Source organism: Fundulus heteroclitus, chromosome 24 (assembly GCF_011125445.2).
Source record: "Fundulus heteroclitus isolate FHET01 chromosome 24, MU-UCD_Fhet_4.1, whole genome shotgun sequence".
Lineage (NCBI taxonomy): Eukaryota > Metazoa > Chordata > Actinopteri > Cyprinodontiformes > Fundulidae > Fundulus > Fundulus heteroclitus.
This window is the reverse complement of record NC_046384.1, coordinates 24,387,739-24,409,343: the sequence shown is the minus strand read 5'-3', so window position 1 is coordinate 24,409,343 and position 21,605 is coordinate 24,387,739. Positions and strand designations below refer to the sequence as shown.

Sequence of the window (21,605 nt, the reverse complement as noted above, 5' to 3'; positions counted from 1 at the left end):
GAGAAACATCTGTCCTGCAGCTGCTCTCTGCGTCTTTAAGCGATAAATGAGCACCGATCATCAGCTTCTGTACGCTGACGGAGGTGCAGAAAAATCAGACCCCCCCCCCCTCTTTTTTCTCTCCTCCTCCGCTCCCTCTGCTCTCTCTCCCACTCAATTTCTACCGCCGCCGATCGACACTTGCAGCCATTTTACGCAGGATGAACCCAATCATGTCGTGAGGAAGGCTGGCTGGATCACCTGGGCTGAGCCAGGAGCAGCAGCAGCGGCAGCAGCAGCGGAGCTCCCACACAGCCAGTCGGGAAGGAGTCCAGGAGGACCGATCCAGAGGCAAAATGGTGAAGAGGAAAAGCCTGGATGAAAACGAGCCGGAATGCGGGAAGGGAGTACCGTTCCCTATCCAGACCTTCCTCTGGAGGCAGACCAGGTTGGTGTGTGGGATAACAGGTGTTTGTCATCGGCGTAAAGAACGAAGGCTTCTCCCGGTTCGGATCTGCTGTGGCTTGTTTTTAATAAAGGAGGGCACGTTCGATGCAGGATGCCGCACCTGGAACGCACATTTGCACCAAACGCAAACAGGTCTACCATGCGCCGCTCGGATGTAATCTGATTCCAATCATTTTAATGTGATTTCAGTGCTTTCCTGCGGCCAAAGTTGGGGAAACAGTATGAAGCCTCCTGTGTGGTGAGTCATTTCATGATGAGAGGCTTCTAATCTGGTTTGCCTTAATGCACCTGCAGGTTGAGTGGTTTTTACATTTAACAAATGAGTTCTCCCTCTTGCTTCCTCGTATTACCCAGGAGCTTGAGCATTTGTAAACTCATATGCATAATGATGCTTCCTCCATGCTCCCAGAGCAAAAGCTGCTCCTGTTTGTCCCAAGGGCATTTCCCCTGCTTGGGGCCATGTGGGACATTTAGATAATCAAAGAAGGGCCGCTCTAATTCCTGTGTTTTGCTGCCTTCTTCCTCCCCAATGTTTCTGGACGCCTTCCCAGTCCTTTGAGCGGGTACTGGTGGAGAACAAGCTGCACGGGCTGTCACCGGCGCTGCTGGAGGCCATCCAGAGCATCTCCCGCTGGGAGCTGGTCCAGGCAGCCCTGCCTCACGTCCTCCACTGCACCTCAATCCTGCTGTCGAACAGGAACAAACTGGGTGAGACGCATTGAGACTGTGGCTTTGCTCGTGTTTTCATTCAGAACCAGAGAAAATTGTGTCATTGACATCAAAATGCATAAAGGTATATAACTGAAAGAGCATCATGACCTTGTTTAAAGCACTTTAAACAGCTGATAGATGCTCTACACTCCCTTTGCACCATAAGCTGATCAACTTCCAAAGTGACCTTTTTTACAGTTTGGAACAAGTTTTTCCTGCATAATTGATTCAATTTGGTTTATATCATTTTATGCAACATTAAAGAACACCTACCATCAGTTTATGTAAAAAACAAGAAATCAATTCAAACTCATCCAATTCATTTCAGTCCATCTACAGCCAAGTATAAGGTGCATATAACGACACATTATGTTGCAATGTAATAGGTTCAAAATGTAATAAAATGTCAGTAAAACCGTGTTTTGTAATAATCACTGCAAAATTTAATAAATCTGTGAATGCATTTCGCAATAGTTTCTACCGCATTGTGTTTACAATTTAGTGGCGGTTATTATAACGTGCCTAAATTCCAAACTTTTGGTTATTTTGTCACTTATTTGGCTTCATCGCAAAGGCAGGAACATGAAGGATGCACTCTCCAAGGTGCTGAATCCGTGATTGCTTATAGGGTAGTAATAAATGTTGTTTATAAGGTACTTAAGTTATACATATCTCAAAGTGCTACAAAACAACAGTAAAAAGATTTAAGAACATGAGAGTAAAACACGGAAAAGTTGACAGCCACAATCAGACATCGAATTAAAGTTCTAAACAGCCAACCCTGCAAGGAGTTCATAGGGGAGTTTTTTGTTTGTTTGTTTTTCCTCTAATGTCACTTTACAGGCTTTATAAATGTTACCTGGTCTCAGATGGCTGGTAATATTCACTGTTGCTTGCTTATACACGTACCACAGTATTTAGGTTTGGTCATAGATTTTTTTCGTTTTGGTTTAATTGAAGCTTGTCTGAAGTCCCACTGCATTAATCTATCCCCCACAATTTATGGAACATGCAACAGACAAATATAATCCGCATCACATTTTCTGGGCTATAAACGAGCGTTCCTCTAGTAGTGTGATAAAACAAATATAACAATGTTATAACATATTGTGGAATAAACTGTTTAAAATTCTTCATGGTTTTTATTACATTGTGCAGCAAATATGACAAAATGCAATTTTAGTGATGTTTCATCACATTTTTAAGTCTAAATTTGTTACAATAATGCAGCATTACAGTGCAACTCATTGGGTTGCAATAAATTTCATCTCAATTCAGTTCAAACATTTAATTTAAGTTTCAATGAATTTAATTTGGTCAAATTCTAATCCAATTAAATACGTGCCAATTCAGTTCCATTTAAAAGTCAAACACAGCTGGCACTATGAGACATACTATCTTCTGTAAAATTCTGATTATGTAGTTCCGATCCTGAGAAAGTCATCTGAAAAGTCAACTGAAATTCAAAAATATGGTTTCGGATGAATAAAGACCGATACAGCAGTGGACCCACCCACCAGAAAAGAAAACACACGGGGGAACCAATTTTTTAGCAGAACTGACTGTTATAGTTGTTTTCTTATAGATGTCCTACCCACTAATGCCGCCATGGGCAACTGTCAATGTGTGTCAGTTTTATGATGCTTTATCTGGACAATAGATTGGTATTAATGAAATTAATTGTTTTCTACCTATTCAAAACCTCCGACAGGCCACCAGGATAAACTAGGTGTGGCTGAGACCAAGCTGCTGCACACACTGCACTGGATGCTGCTCGATGCCGCCCAGGAGTGCAACCATGAGCCCATTCTGAGCCAGGGGTGGTCCCGGGGAGGTAGCAGCAGCAGCGCCTTCCTCCAGCCCGTGGGGAATCAAGGATCCTCCCCAGGTGCGCCCGGCTCTGGCTCCGGGTCGGCCCTCAGCGGCTTGGGGCCACAGCACAGCAGCTCCCTGCTGGAGGACGACGAGCACGCTCGCACCAAGTTGTTCCACAAGAGCATGGCCACGGTGGAGCTGTTCGTGTTCTTATTTGCACCGCTCATTCATCGCATCAAGGTCTGTGGAAGTTCATGTTCAACACAAGAAGTGGGAACGACAACTTTCTGGAATCTAAATGTGGTTTGTTTAGGAGTCGGACCTGACCTTCAGGCTTGCCAGTGGTTTGGTAATATGGCAGCCCATGTGGGAGCACCGACAGCCGGACATCCCTGCCTTCACTGCCCTCATCAAACCAGTCCGGAACATTGTGACGGGTAACTACAAATCCCTGTTGGACTTCTCTGTTTATTTGTTCGTGATTAGGATAATCGGCTCTGTTCTGTCCCCACAGCAAAGAGGAACTCCCCAGTCAACAACCAGTGTAGCCCCCACGGCTCCGCCAACCAAAGTCCCATGGTGAGTGAGTGTATTTAGCTCCTATCTTGTCAGATTCAGCTTCGCCTGTTGATTAAATGTGTTCAGGCAAGAGTCAGAGGATCCTTCCCCCTCCTTGTTTCCCCCTCTGGGGGACGGCTGCTAGTATTCATTAACACCAGCCAATCGGGAGCAGGGTAAGCTAGGATCATGACAGAAACCTCACTCTAACCTCTTTAATCACCAGGACGGGCCTGCTCTCCTTCCTGCCCGTGTTATCTGTCCATCTTCAACCCACAGGGTTTCCAGGTGGTCTGTGAAGCCGGCCAGTCGGATTCCTCATCTCTGGCAGCTGGTGAGCAGAGCTGTCGTCGTGCCAACTCGGTTGAGAAAGGAGGCACTTCCCAGCAACCCCCGTCTGCCAAAGGCCCCTCTAAGAAAAAGTGAGCACCATCATTTACCTTAATGTGAAGATCAAAAGTGTTAATAGTTAATAATTTTCATAAAAAGATTCTATGTATTCTTTAACTTTAGCATATTCATATTAGCAACAACCATCCCTGTTTAAAATCTATCAGCTAAGTAATAATTCAAAAAGTACTTTATTCTTTCCAAAGTAAATAAATCCATTAGTGTCACATGGATGGATAAATTATTAGAATAATACATGAATAGGTGGACGGCTGGATGGATGGATGGATGGATGGATGGATGGATGGATGGATGGATGGATGGATGGATGGATGGATGGATGGATGGATGGATGGATGGATGGATGGATGGATGGATGGATGGATTTGCAGATGGATGGATTGTATTCAATTCAGTTCAATTCAGTTCTATTTATATAGTGCCAATTCACAACACACGTCATCTCAAGGCACTTTATAAAGTCAAATTCAATCAAATCATACAGATGAGTGATGCTGAAGTATGGATGAACAATAGAAGGATGGATAGCTGTTGTCACATTCAAAGTTTAAATGGATCACTTTAGCTGACTGAAATGGTGTTTTGAAAACATTTATGGTCTATTTCAGTTTTAGAACTTTTTGGCAGACATACACATTTTCCAGACAATGTTTATCCTATAATTCAATCTTTAGACTTTAGATTTTGTGAAAACATTTTTTTAATTGCAAAGTACCTTTATGGGCATATTTTCCCACATCTTATCTTATATATTGAAAAGCAGGTATTGCTATCACCAGCACCCCTCGAGACCCCAATAGGGATAAGCGTGTTAGAAAATGGATGGATGGATGGATGGATGGATGGATGGATGGATGGATGGATGGATGGATGGATGGATGGATGGATGGATGGATGGATGGATGGAGGTATTGCTATCTAGTTTCACCCAGTGGGATTCTTATTGCTGTAGAATTCACTTCTTTCAAATACTTCCAATGTGTGGAGTTCATACACCCAAAAAAATTCCCTCCCACTATATTTCATCTTAGGAACTTTCTTTTAAAACTGGAAATAAATTCTGTTTGTAATCTTTTAAACGTATTTTAAGTCTACCGTGTTTTACACAGTAGACTTATTAAAATGTGAATGCTTTCAGTAGGTTGTGCCACCCAGGGTTTTACATTGTCCTCTGATACAACTTATAGTTTTGGCAACTAGAGACTTTTTCTGATTCTCTAGTTCCTAATTGTACACTTTGAGGCCTGTAAAAGTTTCACCACCAAAGTGGAATAGAAAGGGGGGGGGGGGGGAGTTCAGGTAACAGTCTGAGCCATGGTGATGTTGGTGGTAGAGGAAAAATGATCCCTTCAGGCTTCTGTCAGATAAACTGCACAGTTTATATTAATAGCTGCATTGCTTGGAGCAGTTCTGTCTCATCAGGCAGACACAGAGGCTCTTGTTTCACTGTTCTGACTTTAACCCACATAACCAGGGTAATTATGCTCAAGTAATGTGGCACATGTCTGATGCTGGCACCGCTGGTCTGGCATGACACGGCCTGGCTCGCCAAAAACTAAAATAGTCATGAAATAAATGTCTGATTGCTCCGAAATGTCACCGGGTTGTTTGCCGCTAACAGGTGTGTGTAGTTCCACTCCTACTGTGGTGTTTTTGTTTTTCCAAATGCATCACAGCAGGTTGGAATAATTCTGAATCACCCTTGCAATGGTTTGGAGAGGGAATGAGGGATGGAAGAGGAGGCAGTGCATCACAACAAGCCCTAAAAGCTCCCCTTCCTCCATCCCAAACCTCTGTGTCCCCGAGTCGCATGGTAATCCAGAAAGACGGAGAGGTTTATCCCTTCTGCTCGGCAGAACAAAGTCAGATTAACTGCCTTCTTCACCTGCTGGGCATTTTAATGGGGCATGACTGCAAGATTCATGCGGGTAAAAACAGACTCCGTCCAGTTTGGGCTCATCTTTGTGTTTCTTCATCAATTAGGCCGCTATTTTTATCCGCTCCTCTGCTCGGTTGCAATTGTTTCCGGCGCGGGGTGATTAACACGGCTCGCTCCCGTCCCGCGGCGCCGTGGTCCACACCTCTCCCCCAGCGCCGCTGATGCGGAGGCAGTTTCCATGGCAACCCCCGGCTGCTACCGCTGTTGCATCTTTCCCCGTCTCTTTGCGGATGGAGTGCTGGGGGACTGTCGTCACTCGGTCTCCGTGGCAACCTGAAACAACAGCTGAGGAGTAGGCAGGGAAAAGGAGCCGCAGCCTCCTTCAGACTGATAGGGCATCGTTCCGTGCTCGCTGTAGATCATCCCAGGCTCCCTATGTCTCTCGCCGCCCTTCTTGTGGTTTTCAATATGTTTCTCCGCGGTTGAGCTCTGCAGCAACCGCTGACCTTCATTCCAGCTTATTTATAGTGAACTCACGTAGGCCAAAGCCCCCCGTCTCGCTGCTGCTGCCCAAATGATGCTGAGGGGGATCTTTGCCCTTGTTCACGGTCCTTCTTTGATGTATTATTAATGAGGCATTGTGGCAGGAGTGGACAACAGGGCTAGTTTGACAGGAGGAGGCATTGGTATGGTATTATTGTTGTGCACGTTGCAGGAAGGCTAAGGAGCCACAAGCTTTAAAGGTTAAAGCAGTAGAATGCTGGTTTTGCTGCAGTCACCACAGTGCATGGTTGCTCTGGACCTAAAGCAGCTGAAATTGAATAGATTTTGTAAACGAAAACCTGAAGAGCTTGAGAGTAAGGGCTAAACAATGCACAGAAGTGGGCTGCATTTTTCTACTCTGAGCCAACATTTCACCAGTACAGAAATGCAAAACGGCAGACGGAGTGGCTGAGCTGTCCGACTCTCAGAAGTGGGTCTAGACAGCATGAACACAAGCTGTGTCATGCTTCGTCCCATTAACTTCATCTCCAAATGTAACTCTTGTCTCCCAAAATAATCCCCGGCCACGGGAGTAATATGTGCCGTGATTTATGGTTCCCCGCGCAGCACTGTCAGAGGGATTTCAGAGTCACTTTAAGCTTGCACGCTTGCCCTTGATGGACCGAAATTTCTCTGGATTTCTTCTCTTTTTTTAAAGCCTTAATACACGGTTATTTCAGCTGCTGCTAATCTGGGGCACCATGTCAGCTAGTTATGAGCAATATGACCACCTTTAATAAAAAACTTGAGCTGGGTGATGTTATTGTTTTGGAGCATGAAGATGTGTGTTGAAACTCTGCCAGAGTGGAAAGAAATCACCGTTGACCTTCGTGGACTATGTTGTAAAATTGGAAGTCAAAAGTCAGCCAGATGGAAAGAAACATTACTAATTAATTTAATAAGGAAAAGACTGTCTAAATAAGCCCTATCTATTACTTAACTATACACATTTATCCTTTACCTCTGTATTAAGGCCTTCCCATACTCCAGCGGTCTCTGTGCGAAAGGTAGGGTACACCCTGGACAAGAGGCAAAAGGACTCCATAAAATTGGTTTAAAAACATCAGAAAAAAGATTAAATACCACTTTTAATAGGGAGAGGTGCTGATCGTCGTTAAAACAAAGTCAAAGCAGCAATGACCTACAATGGCAGCTGATTATCTTGTAACATGGAGAAGCAAAATCAGTCATGTGCAAAGGTAACCATTTAATTATGGCATTTAAAAAAATACAAGAATTAGGTGTGTGTTAACAGGACGGACAATAGCAGCACCCTCCAAGGGCCCCTGAACTTGTTATGAAATGATAAAAAGATCCATAATTACAGAAATCGAAGGGGAAAATAGATGGTCCTTCTTGACACAATGCCAGGGTGAAAAGAAATCAGCGATGACATCCATACCTGATGTCACAAAATAAAGCAAAAGGAAATCAGCAAGTTACAAAGATGCAAAATCACATACACTGTGCAGGAGGGAAATGAACAACTCTGTATTAACACAATGTCAGGAGAAAAAGAAATCAAAGACCATAATAGGCCTCTTATTGTGTTATTAGAAGAGGAAGAAAAGTGAAAAAAATACTAAATTTGAATACCGTACAACAGGAAAGCTTGTCCACACCCTAATGCTGGCATAATCAATGCTAATAAAAAGATCCAGTCACAATAGTGCTTTTTCCTAAAGTTGAATATTTCCTCCTTCAGGACTTCAGCTCCTGCCGGCCTCCCGGCGTCTCTGGCACATCGAGCCCGTTACGCCACCTACTTTGACGTGGCCGTGCTGCGGTGCCTTCTGCAGCCCCACTGGACGGAGGAGGGCGTGCACTGGGCCCTCATGTACTACCTGCAGCGCCTGAGGCAGATCATGGAGGAGAGACCCGAGCGCAACCCGGAACCCCTGGTCACACCTCTGCCACGGCCACGCAGCAGCTCCATGGTGGCCGCGACGCCCTCGCTGGTCAACACTCACAAGACCCAGGTAACGGCAGGAAGTTTGACTAGTCGAGCTGTAAGACTGTAGACTGTAGAACTTGTACTACTTCAGTGACCCTACAATCACTAATAATAATTTGCAGGACATGAGTCTGAAGTGCAACGAAGAAGGCAAATCTCTGAGCACAGAGACCTTTGCGAAGGTGTCTCTCACCAACTTGCGTCGACAGGCAGTTCCGGACCTGTCCTCTGACCTGGGCATGAACATCTTCAAAAAGGTCAGTTCCTGGCGCCCAGTTTGGACCCTGAGTCGGAGTCTTGTTCTGCCAGGAGGAATGAGGACTGGCATAAACCTGCTTCCTACTCTGCTGTAGTTCAAGAACCGACGGGAGGACAGGGAGAGAAAGGGCTCTATCCCCTTCCATCACACTGGGAAGAAGCGCCAGCGCCGCATGGGTGTGCCGTTCCTGCTGCACGACGACCACCTGGACGTCTCGCCCACACGAAGCACCTTCTCCTTCGGGAGCTTCTCGGGCCTGGGGGATGAGCGGCGGGCTTTGGACCGTGGTGGCTGGCAGGCCACTATCATGGGTAGGTGATAATGTTCCTGCCCTCCAGTCAGGTTTGGTGAGTCAGAGGATTCAGCTAGTGAGCTCTGACAAGCTGTTATTTCCATTTTCCTCCAGGCTTAAAGACCTTTTGTGTTTCTGTTCAGGGTAACTGGCTTTGTAAGACCTTATTTCCATGAGTTCTTTATTTTTATTTATTTACCGTAACATTTTATGAATTAAAAACAAATGCATAACCCCTTATTTCTTTATTAAACCTTAAATCAGACTGAATTTGTTCTGTTTAAGTCAGTTAAGATTACCAAAGCTTTATCAATATGCTCAATGTTATTTCAAACATTCTTCAACTTGTGCTTCTGCTCCATCAACCATCCGCTTGGCTTTGCTTAATGCTAGGTCTTTAGCTAATAAGACCTTCGTGCTACATGACCTGTTTACTTCTCGGGATTTGGATTTTTTATTCATCACAGAAACTTGGCTACAAGAAGGTCAGTTGTTCCCGTTTTCTGAACTTCTACCTCAGAACTGTGCATTTATAAATTCTCCCCGGTTGACTGGCAAAGGTGGAGGTCTGGCTACAATTTTTAAATCCAGTTTTCACTGTCAACAATCATCTATAAATTCATTTTCCAGTTTTGAGCATCAAGTCTTTGAAGTGAAATTAACTGAACCAATTGTGTGTGTGGTGGTCTACCGCCCGCCAAAGTTCAACAAGGACTTTATTCATGAATTTTCAGAACTTATGGCATGGATTACATTAGAGTATGATCATATTTTAATTACAGGTGATTTTAATATACACCTATGTTGCCCAGATAAACCTCTGGTGAAGGACTCTTTGGACTTGATTAATTCATTCCATTTCACACAATCTGTGGTTGGGCCAACGCATTTAAAGGGACATACTCTGGATTTGGTATTATCATATGGGCTTTGTTTGGATGTCATTGAAATCCTCCAGACATGTATTTCTGATCATTTGCCTGTTTTATTTTCTGTTAATATTTCATCTTCTGTGGATACAAACAACACAAAACCTCTACCTTCTCGTAATATAAACTCTGAAACTGCTCTTCAACTAAATGCAATCCTTGCTAACACTACATTCCCCACTGATAGCAATCTTGATATTGAAACTCTTATTCTAAATTTTAACAATGCATGTTCAAATGCTCTAAACACAGTAGCACCCTTGAAAACCATAAAAATTACAAAAAAGAAACTTTTGGAACCGTGGCTTAATGAAACCACTCGTGCCCTTAGACGGGATTGTAGGCGAGCTGAGAGGAGATGGAAAAAAGATAAATTGAAAGTTTCATATGAAATATTGAAAGACAGTTTATTTAATAATCAGAACAATGTCAAATTAGCAGAATCTAAATATTTTATTAATCTTGTAGCTACAAATAAGCATAGGCCTCAAGTCCTTTTTAATGTCCTAGATAGGATTGTTAATCCCTCGACTACATCTGGCCCTTTAGCCTCTGCTGAACTTTGTGAGGCCTTTTCTAAGTTTTTCATAGAAAGAATTGTAGCTCTTAGAAGCTCGAATACCCTATTAGTTTTAGATTTCCAAGAAATGCCACAATGCACAGCTGTTCTGGAGCATTTTCAGCCAGTTTCTTTAGATGAACTCACCTCAGTAATTAAGTACCCGCGGCCATCAAATTATCCTTTGGACTGTCTACCTACTCGTCTGATAAAAGACATTTTTCTTACTTCTGGCCTATATATCTTAATGGTGATAAATGCCTCATTGCAGTCAGGTTGTGTCCCATCAATACTTAAACATGCTGTCGTTAAACCCCATCTTAAAAAACCCAATCTAGACTCAAGTGTACTAGCACATTTTAGGCCCATTTCAAAACTCCCTTTTTTATCTAAGGTCCTTGAAAAATTAATTTTTATTCAGCTTGAAATCTTTTTAAAAGACAATAATATAACTGAGACATTTCAGTCTGGGTTTAAAGCTGCTCATAGCACTGAAACAGCTCTGCTTCGAGTGTATAATGATCTTCTTTTAACAGTTGATTCAGGCAATGTCGCAGTTTTATTACTTTTAGATCTGAGCGCAGCATTTGACACTGTAGAGTAGACCATCAGATTCTCTTACATAGATTAAAATATTGTGTTGGCTTGAGAGGCCCGGTACTTGAATGGTTTAAGTCTTATTTAGAAAACAGAACTTTCTCAGTTCATTTAGACCAATGTTGTTCTGGGGCTAAACCTTTAAAGTACGGTGTCCCCCAAGGCTCAATTTTAGGTCCCATTTTGTTTATTTTGTATCTATTACCTCTTGGTCAGATTTTCCATAGGTTTAACGTTTCATTTCATTGCTTTGCAGATGATGTCCAAATTTATATGCCCCTCAAACTACAAAATGGCAAAAGTGAATCTCTTCAACTATTGAACAATTGTTTAACAGAAGTCAAATCTTGGATGGAGCAAAACTTTCTTCACCTCAATCAAAGTAAAACGCAAGTTATACTATTTGGTCAGAGTCTTCACACAACAGATCCAGATCTGATTCTTGGTTCTTTAGCTCGGTTTTGTCAGACCTCTGCTAGGAGTCTTGGTTTTACTTTTGATAGTTGTTTAAAGCTAGATAAACAAATTAGCTCTGTCGTCAGATCAAGTTTTTATCACCTGCGTATTTTAGCTAAAGTTAAATCTTATTTTTGTTTAAAAGACTTTGAAGGACTTATCCGTGCCTTCATCACATCTCGTTTGGACTATTGCAATTCATTATATAGAGGCCTGGATAAATCACAGATGCAGCGACTTCAAATGATCCAGAACGCAGCGGCTCGGCTTCTTACAGGAACCAGGAAGCGTGACCATATAAGGCCCATACTGGCCTCTTTACATTGGCTGCCTGTTTTTTATCGAATAGATTTTAAGATTCTCTTATTAACTTATAAAGCTTTAAATGGATTAGCGCCCCCTTATCTTCTGGAACTTTTAAAATTTCAGGCCGTGTCCAGAACCCTACGTTCTAATAATCAGCTTTTACTAACAGTTCCTCGGACCAGACTTAAGAAGAAAGGAGATCGGGCTTTTTCTGCTGTTGCTCCTTCTCTATGGAACAATCTACCTTTCCAAATTAGATCTATCCACAGCCTGGATCATTTTAAATTGCTTCTTAAAACTTATTTTTATTCTTTGGCATTTAATTAAACTAGTGTTTGATACTTTGTTTTTATTCATTTGTGTTGTTGTCACTCTTGTACAGCACTTTGGTGCAGTTCTATGCCTGTTTTAAAGTGCTATATAAATAAATTTGACATTGACATTCAAATTCAGAGGTTTAAATCTACTAAACTGTCACACTTGGGTCAAAGTTCTGGAATGTCACCCATTTGTGCTCAGGCTTGAACCTGCCTCCTTTTTCTGAAAGACAAGATGGCTGAATATCCTCATGTTTGAGCAGATGAAGGTGGAAACTTCAGACATCTGGAATTGGTCCACATTTCTCATCCAGATGCAGCATCTTGGCTGATTTCTTTAGACTTTTCCATGACCTCAAACAAAGAAACAAGGTGTTTAAGTTCCTGGCTTGAAATAAATTCACAGGTGTGCCTCCATTTAACTCAGATGATACTATTATTTCATCCCTCATTATCTCTATGAGCTACTAACAGAAAACGGGGAACCTTTCATGCCACAGATTCACATTTTCCAGCTCATCTACCTCAAGCAGCATCTGCTTTCCAGGTTCCTTTCCTCAAAAACACTTTGCGTTCTCTCCCGTGTGCATCACTTTCCAGGCAAATTCACACGCCGAGGCAGCACGGACACAGCTGCCGACGCGGACAGCCTGAGCGCCAAACACTCCCACTCCCACCATTCTCTGCTCCGGGACATGCCCGACCACTCCAACAGCCACGGCGACAACACGGTGAAAGAAGGTGAGCACACCAGATGAATAGCAGGCAACACTGGGGAGAAAGCAGGAAACCCGTCAGATGATGAGGTGAAGTCATTAAACATTTGGAAAGTTTATTAAGGTTGAAATTAAACAGAGTCCAGGAATCATATTGTTTCACATATAATCAGGTTCATTAAAAGCAGGGCAGATGCATCCGGCTCCACTGACGTGTGCTGAGCAGAAATAGCGCAGGGTTACGTAACAGAGGTATTATTGAGACTATGCTAATTTACACACAGATAACAGGGCTGAATCCAGACTTTGATCGCCACAGTCACATTAAAGAAAGACTGTTGGTGAAGAGATGTCAAACCTGGACTAAAACAAAGGGTTTCAGAGGAAGTTAATTTCTGATCAGTTCATCTTTACTGAAAAATAATGACTTGTTTTCTTCGTTTTTGTATTTCATTTTGGTATGAGAGCTACCGAAGCCCTGGAACGCAGCTAAAATACTATTTATTTTTACCATAAACATTTAAATGATTAGGAGGTAACAAAGGTTAAATTATGTATGTATTCATTTTGACACACTTGTTTGTCTAAGTTTTTTTATTTTGTGATTTAACAAAAAAATCTTTTTTTTTACAATCCAAAATTCTTTACATTCTGTAACCTTAAATTTATCAGCAGGTAAATATTTTTCCAAGATTTATTGCGTTGAAAGGCAAACAGAAACATAACAGTCTGATAAGATAGGTCCAACTTTGGCTGTTGAATTTAAGGGATTTTGAAACTAATTCTTAGGTTTTACCTTGTCCACATTTTTTACTTTTTTGTTTGATAAAATCTGTTTATCTGCCTTTTTGGGGGGGTTACTCTGAAAATCTTTTCAACATTAAAAGGTCATGTAAATGGACAATTTTGAAACAGCTAAATAATGGACTCTAGGATATCTAGTTTTGATAAGTGCCATTTCAGACCCATAGAGGAGGAAGTAAAGATGTAATCCTGCTATAAAGTGATAAGACTGTTTTTCCCTCTGGGATTATTAAAGTATTTCTGATTCTGAAGAGACTCAACGCTTGAGTACTTCTTTATTAACCAGAAAAAGTGTTTGAATTGTATTCCCAGATGGGAAATTAGTCTTGTACAGTGAGACAAAAAAATAGTTCCCTTAAAAGCATAAATGCTGGGACGCGCTGGTGGTGCAGCGTGACCCATGTACGGAGGCCTAGCTGCGAAAAATCTCCAAAAAAAAAAAATCGTAAATGCTGTAAATAAAGCAAAATTTTGAGGAATAAATACAACTAAATTCAGCTTTGTTATACAGTATATTTAAAAGAAAACAAAACAACCATTTTAACACAATAATTCCCATATTATTGAAGAATAATATGGGAACCTGTAGACATTGCCATGTAAAGGATGAATAGCAGGTTACAGAAAGCTAATCACTCAAACAGATAGTAGTGCTTCAACATTATTATGGTCTTTATTTACTAACTTGGGCTTTAGAAGGATAGCAGACTAACTGAATGGAAGGATTGGGAAAAATATAAAGTGTATTCAAAGGAAAGATTTTTAGGGATTTCACAGCTAATGTTTGACAACCCCACTTTTGCTTTATATCAATCAATACCTTTGAGTTGAAATTTTGGTTATCCAACTGTTTTCTTGAAGTCCGATCTCAGATCTCCACCATCACCATGGCGGCGTTCAACACAACGGTTGCGTCCTTCAATGTGGGCTACGCTGACTTCTTTACTGAGCATATGAAGAAACTGTGCAACCCAGTCGCTGTACCCGAGATTCCTGTTGAGCCGCTCGCCTGCACCAACCTTCCACGGAGCCTCACTGACTCCTGCATAAACTACTCCTGTCTGGAGGAGGGGGAGAACATCGAGGGGACCAATAACTTTGTGCTGAAAAATGGCATGTTGGACCTAACGGTGGGTGAACTAGCCAGATCTACCAAATTCTAGTAGCTGATAATGTCTATTCCTTTTGGACCATGGTGTACCCATGTTTTGGTAGTGGCATGATGCATATACCCTTGCCTTTTGTAAATTAGGCTGTGCTGCGGGCTCTTTACGCTGTACTCAGCCATGACATAAGCTCCAGGATCTGCGATGTGGGGCTCAACATCATCGACTGCCTGCTGCAGTTGGGTGTTGTTCCCGGGATGGGCAAGAAGCTGTCCAAGCCTGACAACAAGGAAAACCAGGAGGCCCGAACCAAAGACCCAGCAGGCCAAAGCCTTGGAGGCGGCGCCCAGGGAGGTGGACTGATTCAAGGAGCTGGTGGGGGAGGAGATGGAGGTGGAGGAGGGGGAGGGGGAAGTGGTGGAGGAAGCGGGCAGGGGAGCAAGGATGATGTAAAAAATAACAAGGATAATGATAAAAAGGTGTGTTTATAGTGCATTTATTGACACATTCATTTCTTGACACAGTTTTGCCACAGTTTAGTTGGACATCTAATTCATTGTCTTCTTTATCTCTTCTTTATAAGGAGGACGAGGGTTCTGGTTTTAGCACCCACCGGTTGGCTTTAACCATGCTGATAAAGATAGTCAAGTCTCTGGGCTGCGCTTATGGCTGCGGGGAGGGGCATCGAGGGCTATCAGGAGATCGGCTCAGGATGCAGGTTGGCCACTTGGTCTCAGCTGATCGTTTTCTGTGCAATACCTATTTCAATTCAGGGGATGATTTTTATTTCTTTATCAGCAAACATAGAAGACTATTCTTGGTTGGACCTTATAAAAGGAACACTGGCATTCTTAACAGTTCTTTGTGTGTATTGTTGTGAATGCCCCATGAGACCCTTTTTGTATTTTGAAAAATTATCTCTTGTTTTAGGCCCAGAACTGCCTGACTAATCTGTATAAGCTGGACAAGGTTCAGTTTCGCCAAACAATGCGCGAGTATGTCAACAAAGACTCCCTCAATAACATTGTGGACTTCCTGCACGCATTGCTGGGCTTCTGCATGGAGCCCATTACTGACAGTGAGTATGCGGTGTATCTCCGTGGGATGCAAGCCCCCTAAAAAAAAAAAAAAACTGGCAACTGCATTCATACCAGATGCAGAAAAGGGATTGAGTAACACAAATTATTGCTTTTATTGTTGATTAGTATGCCATTTTTTTTTGGTACGATTCATTTAACTTAGAACAGGTATGTAGGATTTAAGGCTCAACGCAAAAAGTCAGGACTATAGCATGCTCATAATATCTTAACACGCTAAAGTTTAGCAGCCATGTTAGCACGCTTACCATCAAGCATTGGTTGCTAACTTTTTAGCATCAAATAACTGCAAAAATACTAAACATTTCCATTCACCTTTAACTTCTCAAGGGCTATTTTAATAAATTCATACCTTGTAGTTCTGCAAGGTATAAAAATGCAAACAGGAAGCATATTCACATTGCTCAAAAAATAATAATAATAATAATTGACTACACCGGGACTAATATCAAGTTTTAGGGTAAAACTAGTTTATAAAGTGGTGAGAGTTTATATGGATAAAGGAAGGGAGAAATTCAAACTAACGCATTAAAAATAATGACAGACGGCTTTTTAAACTGAGACAGACATCTCAAAGTACAGCCTGGTACATACGCCACACAAACTGAGATAATTGTTCTCAGCGTGGGTGTGATGTATACAACGGTGGGTGGGACTTATACAAATTTGACTGCTGACTTTATTGTGAAGCATGAGTTGTCGGAGGAAAAAGCTATTTTGTTCTTGTCCTTACCATCTCTAAAACAAGAACAAATTTATTGGTTCTTGCTGAGTATGAGACAGGCTTAAGTGCTAACCAGAATGTGAACATTAGCAGAAATTCACGGCTTGTAAAGTTTGAAACCATTAGAATATCTTTTTGATTTTTGAATAACAGGGATGGGAGGCATTCCTACAGATACATTTTCTAAAACATACATAAAATTAGGACAGAATATGCTAACATTAGCATATTTTTTTGTACAGATTTAAACCATAACTTTTTGTACATTTAAAATTTGGGAGAAAATCGTCAAATTACAGCATAGAAAATTGTTATAATACATATAATAGCTTGTTAGATATCGAGACAGTTGATCTCTTTTTATGTACACTTTTAGAAAAAGATGCCCTGCTAATGGAAAAGTAAACATTAGCAAACAACCACGATTTATAATGTCTGAGACCATAGGCTTTTCTATGGGACTAAGACTAACATTTCCAAAAATGTTACAACTTAAAAAAATATTTAGTCAGCTGCTCTACTTACAAAGGGTTACGTAAAGACGTAAAGAAGTTTGATCTGAAATTTGAAAAATATATACATGTAAGGCTTAATAGAAAACAACAAGTCAAGGAATAAAAAAACTTAATATTCATAAAGGCTTGTTAAAAGGTCTAGCCTAGTAACACAATATTTGCCTAGAATAGGATTTGGGAAGACCATTCTTCTTTGCCAAATGTCCAGAGTCGGTAACTAAGAATACTTCGTATGTAAGTGAAATTGGTCTTTGGTGTTCAGCAGCCAGATTACCCTTGAACTAATGTAACACAAGATTTAAAATTAATGTGATGTTTTTTTTTTTTTTTTTCTTACACTGAGGGCAAATTTACAACACAACAGAAATACTATGTAGTTATTAGGTATTAAAAATAGCATACTGAAGTAGCAGAATGTTTGAATAAAGCTAACAAAATAGAGCTCACCAAAGCAAAATTGTTATCCTGCTGCCTCACCTTGCACTTTGACCTTGCATTCCAGCCCTACTTCTCTGTATAAATGTGTATTTCCCTTCTCCTCCTTCCACTTGTCTTCGCTTGTCATGTTTTTGATGTTTTCCTCCTGCTTACATGCGCCTACTTTTCCTTCATCCACTTAAATAAGCCGAATCCTGACTTCCTTATTCACTCATCCATTCTGTACACTTGCCAATCCGAAGCTTTTCCCATTGCATTGCTGCTCAAACAGTGGCTTTACTCCAAAGCATTGAGATGCATCGACCATGCCAATATTCCGGTTTTGTGCTGAAATTTCAAGTATTTTGTACACGATCGCTGCAACCAACCATCATTTAGTTCAAAATACTTTGCAATTGGCAAGTTACTGAAGCGATGAGTGTTTTATTAACGAAAGTGAACAGGGCACCTTCTTCAGTTTGTTGTTGTGTTTTATTTTTTGACTGTGTGCATCTTGGGGTCACCTCCTTGTGGAGGTGGGGTGCCATGTCCTTTCTGAGACCACCTTACATGTCTGTGCTGGCCTGATGTCAATCAACTTGTGCCCCGCCTCTTTTCTCTTGCAGAGTACGGCAGTGCAGGTGAGAGGTCCAGGAGGGCGAAAAAAAGAAACATCGGTAGATACACACGATTAATGGTTAATAACAGTCAATAACATAAGCAATAAGATGAATATACTCACCCAATCAGACCCTTCCCTAGACACCGCTTTCATTGCTGCACCCCTCACTCTGTCCGAAAGTGACACACTCGCCTGCAACTCCTAAATTTACACTTGTGTGGTTGAATCTGGCTTTTTTGCAGCTTCATCTAACTGGACCCAGACAATAAACCCCTTACTCTGTTTTTAAAGCAGGCCTTAGTCACTTGCATGTATTCCCTATTCCCTTCCCAGAATCCTTTTACGTTTGCTTCTCCCCCATATGCTTTATGAACCCCTTTCCTTTGCCCCCGGCTCTTTTTCTGTTGTATGGGCTCACTACTCAAGCTGGTCAGTATTGTCCCCCTACCCTCCCATCCGACTGACTAAACTACCTCCTGTATCATCCCTGGTCTCTCCTGCCTTCCTGCTGCTTCCAGACAAGGCGGGCTTTGGTAACAACTTCGCCACAGGGGACAACAAGTCGCTGGCGCAGAACATGGAGGCGGTGGTGGTGGGCTGCATGTTCAAGTCCCTCATCACCCGCTGTGCCTCGACCACACATGAGCTGCACAGCCCCGAGAACCTGGTGAGTTGAGTGTGAAATCGTGGCTCCGCCATCGCTTCGTCTGTTTCGGCCTGTGATATTTATTCAGCTCGGGAATATTGTTACTGACAACCCCTTTGGAAACATGCATAGGGTTGTATCTCTAATATATGGAAACAGCTTGACTTGCTACTTTACTCAATGTGATTAGAATGTATAATCAGGTCTTATTTTCCATGAACAGGCCACTGTTTAGAACCAACCGAAACACTCAAGGTATGGGCAATTGTTTTGTTTATATGTATCATCTTGTTAAAGTACCAAAGTCAAATTTCACTTTTAGTATAATTTGATCACATAGTTGTTTTTTTTATAGAAATTCCACAAAAAAGAAAATTAAATGATTAATACGACTATATCAAAAAACAATATTTGAGTCTCAAAAACTAATACCTTAATGGGAGGAAATTCTGAGCAGAGATCATGTATTAAAGTATTTGACTGACTAATCGTTCTCTAAATATAAAGAAAAAAGACAATTCAAACATGTGGCACTTGGACAGAAACCATAGAAAGAAGCTTGAGTTACATTGTTACATTCTAAACCTGCTGTGTTGGGTTTTTTTCCGCCACACAGCCCCAAACTTGTGTTGCATTACAGAAAATCTGAAAAGTGACTGTTACTAAGACCAAATTTTTTAATACTTTGAAAGGTTGCTGAAAAATACTAAAGGAATACGGGAATACAGATCCTGATTTCATTTATTTTTATATTTTTGTTTATTTGTATATATAGACGAACAAGCATTACATGGAGCATTACATGTTATCCCTCTGTTAATGAAAGAAAAAAAACAACAATGTTCACTGAAATAATTTGAAACTGACTAAAGTAATAATAGATAATAATGTCCCGGAAATGAACCAATGAAAATCTGATATTGTTTTTGAATTGTGGTTCAACAGAAACATCTAATAAAACTGGTCTGGATGAAAATTCTGGTACTCCGAGAAAATGATTTGACCATAGGGGCATGTTGAACTGAGGTGTGTCCTCTGATTAGCATTACAGATGTCTTCAATCAGTCATTCTTTCTATTTAAAGGGTTACATGCCATCACTGTATTGTGGGTAACATGTTGCAGACAACACTGAACATGAATGACAGGAAGGGAAGGAAAGAGTTGTCTCTGGAAACTAGAATAGAAATTATAGACAAGCATGTTAAGGGTAAAGGCTATACGACCATCTCCAAACAGCTTCATGTTCCTATAACCACAGCTGCACATAATATTCAGACGTTTAAGGTCCACTGGACTGTAGCCAACCTACTTGGACGTGGCCGCAAGAGGAAAACTAAGGACAAGCCGAAGAGAAAGATAATACAAATGGTGACCAAAGAGCTCAGAACAAACCCCAATTAAGTTGAAGGTGACCTATAAGGTCAAGGAACATCAGTGTCCGGTTGCATCATCCGTCACTGTTTGAGCCAAAGTGGACACCACCACTGTTGAAAGCAAATCATGAAAGAGCATAACTGGAAGTTGCCACAATGCATATCATAAATCCACAAAGCTTCTAGGAGAATTTCTATTGGACAGATGAGACAAAAATGTAGCTTTTTGGGCAAGGCACATTAGCTATAAGTTCACAGATGCAAAAAAAAAAAAAACAAAAAAAAAAAACAGTTCCTACATGGAGGAGGCTCGGTTATATTCTGGGGCTGCTTTGCTGCTTCTGGAACTGGAACTGGGTGTCTCAAATCTGTACAGAGTTCAAGGAACTCATAAGACTGTCAAGGCATTCTGGGGAAAATGTACTGCCTAGTCTCAGAATGCTTGATCTCAGCTGTAGGTCATTATCTAACAAGAAAATGACCCAAAACACACACACACAGACGAACTACTCAAGAATAGCTAAGGGCAAAATATTGGATTATTCTGTGGCCTTCTGTGAGCCCAGATCTAAATTCTACTAAACATTTATGGAAGGAGCAGAGAACAAGCTATCTGAAGATGGCACCCTTCAAAACTGAGACAACCGGAGCAGTTTGCTAATGAGGGGTGGGCTGCTGACAGGTGCAGAGGTCTCATTGACAAGACAGAAGTTGATTCACCGCACTGACTGCCTCAAATGCTTGCACAACAAAATATTAAGTTACAGGTACCATCATTTTTATCCAAGCCTGTTTGCTTTGTGTATTTTCAGCCAAATTTCTGCAGAATATTTGTAAATTTTTGCATGTGAAATTTTGCAGGCAAATTTAAATGAAATAAATCACATGCACAATTTCACATGATAAAAATTCAGTGTTATAAATTCAATGTCGAAATTGTCAGGGTTTGTTTACCGAAGAACTCAGGAAGTGCACACGGGACTAAAGCTTAAGAGTTTTTAGTTTAAAAGGAAGTGTGCTGGATGGCAGATGATGAAGACCGGAGGTTCAGGACTGCAGAAGGTCAGGGATGTAGGTGATGGCAGGAGCTGACGGCCCGGAGCGAGAGTCCACAATAATCTAAGTGGCCAGGAAGCTCAGTGCTACTTAGTTAGCAGATTGCAGGAGACACCAGGGCACTGAGCAGAGCTTCTCCAGGGCGGCTAGTCAGGTTAGCAGATCTCTGGAGACACTGTGGCACAGAGCTGGGCTTCACCAGAGCAGCTTGACAGGTTAGCAGTTCACTGAAGACACCTAGACAAAGAGCAGAGCTTCTCCAGGAACGAACTACAGAATAAAGAGACTTACAGAGGGACTGGCATGGAGTGGTGGATAGCAGAAGACGGCCCAGTGCTGAACTGAAGACAGAGGGAGGTTTAACTAGAGCATTAACAGGTGAAACAAGGGTCTGAATAATTAACAAGCAAATGATTATCAGGTGTGACTGACTGCTGAGGAGGTGAAGTGAAAATTGACAGAAAATAACTGATGACTGAAAACAATAAATAAAA

General features: G+C 41.6%; 1 protein-coding gene across 3 annotated transcripts in view; it reads left to right on the top strand.

Annotated features, from left to right (window-relative positions):
* LOC105931049 (unc-80 homolog, NALCN channel complex subunit) overlaps positions 1-21,605 on the top strand; it is a 66,983-nt gene continuing 45,378 nt past the window's right edge. For 2 of the 3 annotated variants that reach the window (XM_021320012.2, XM_021320011.2), the window contains exons 1-17: positions 1-427; positions 637-685; positions 999-1,155; positions 2,870-3,213; positions 3,287-3,410; positions 3,488-3,552; positions 3,811-3,953; positions 8,070-8,343; positions 8,441-8,575; positions 8,672-8,888; positions 12,634-12,774; positions 14,415-14,683; positions 14,806-15,138; positions 15,243-15,377; positions 15,590-15,737; positions 18,039-18,089; positions 18,553-18,701. In XM_021320012.2, the coding sequence (XP_021175687.2) occupies positions 336-427; positions 637-685; positions 999-1,155; positions 2,870-3,213; positions 3,287-3,410; positions 3,488-3,552; positions 3,811-3,953; positions 8,070-8,343; positions 8,441-8,575; positions 8,672-8,888; positions 12,634-12,774; positions 14,415-14,683; positions 14,806-15,138; positions 15,243-15,377; positions 15,590-15,737; positions 18,039-18,089; positions 18,553-18,701 (2,826 nt within the window). In that variant the 5' untranslated portion in view covers positions 1-335. The remainder of the gene's footprint in view (positions 428-636; positions 686-998; positions 1,156-2,869; positions 3,214-3,286; positions 3,411-3,487; positions 3,553-3,810; positions 3,954-8,069; positions 8,344-8,440; positions 8,576-8,671; positions 8,889-12,633; positions 12,775-14,414; positions 14,684-14,805; positions 15,139-15,242; positions 15,378-15,589; positions 15,738-18,038; positions 18,090-18,552; positions 18,702-21,605) is intronic. The other variant, XM_012869539.3, reaches the window with a different exon arrangement.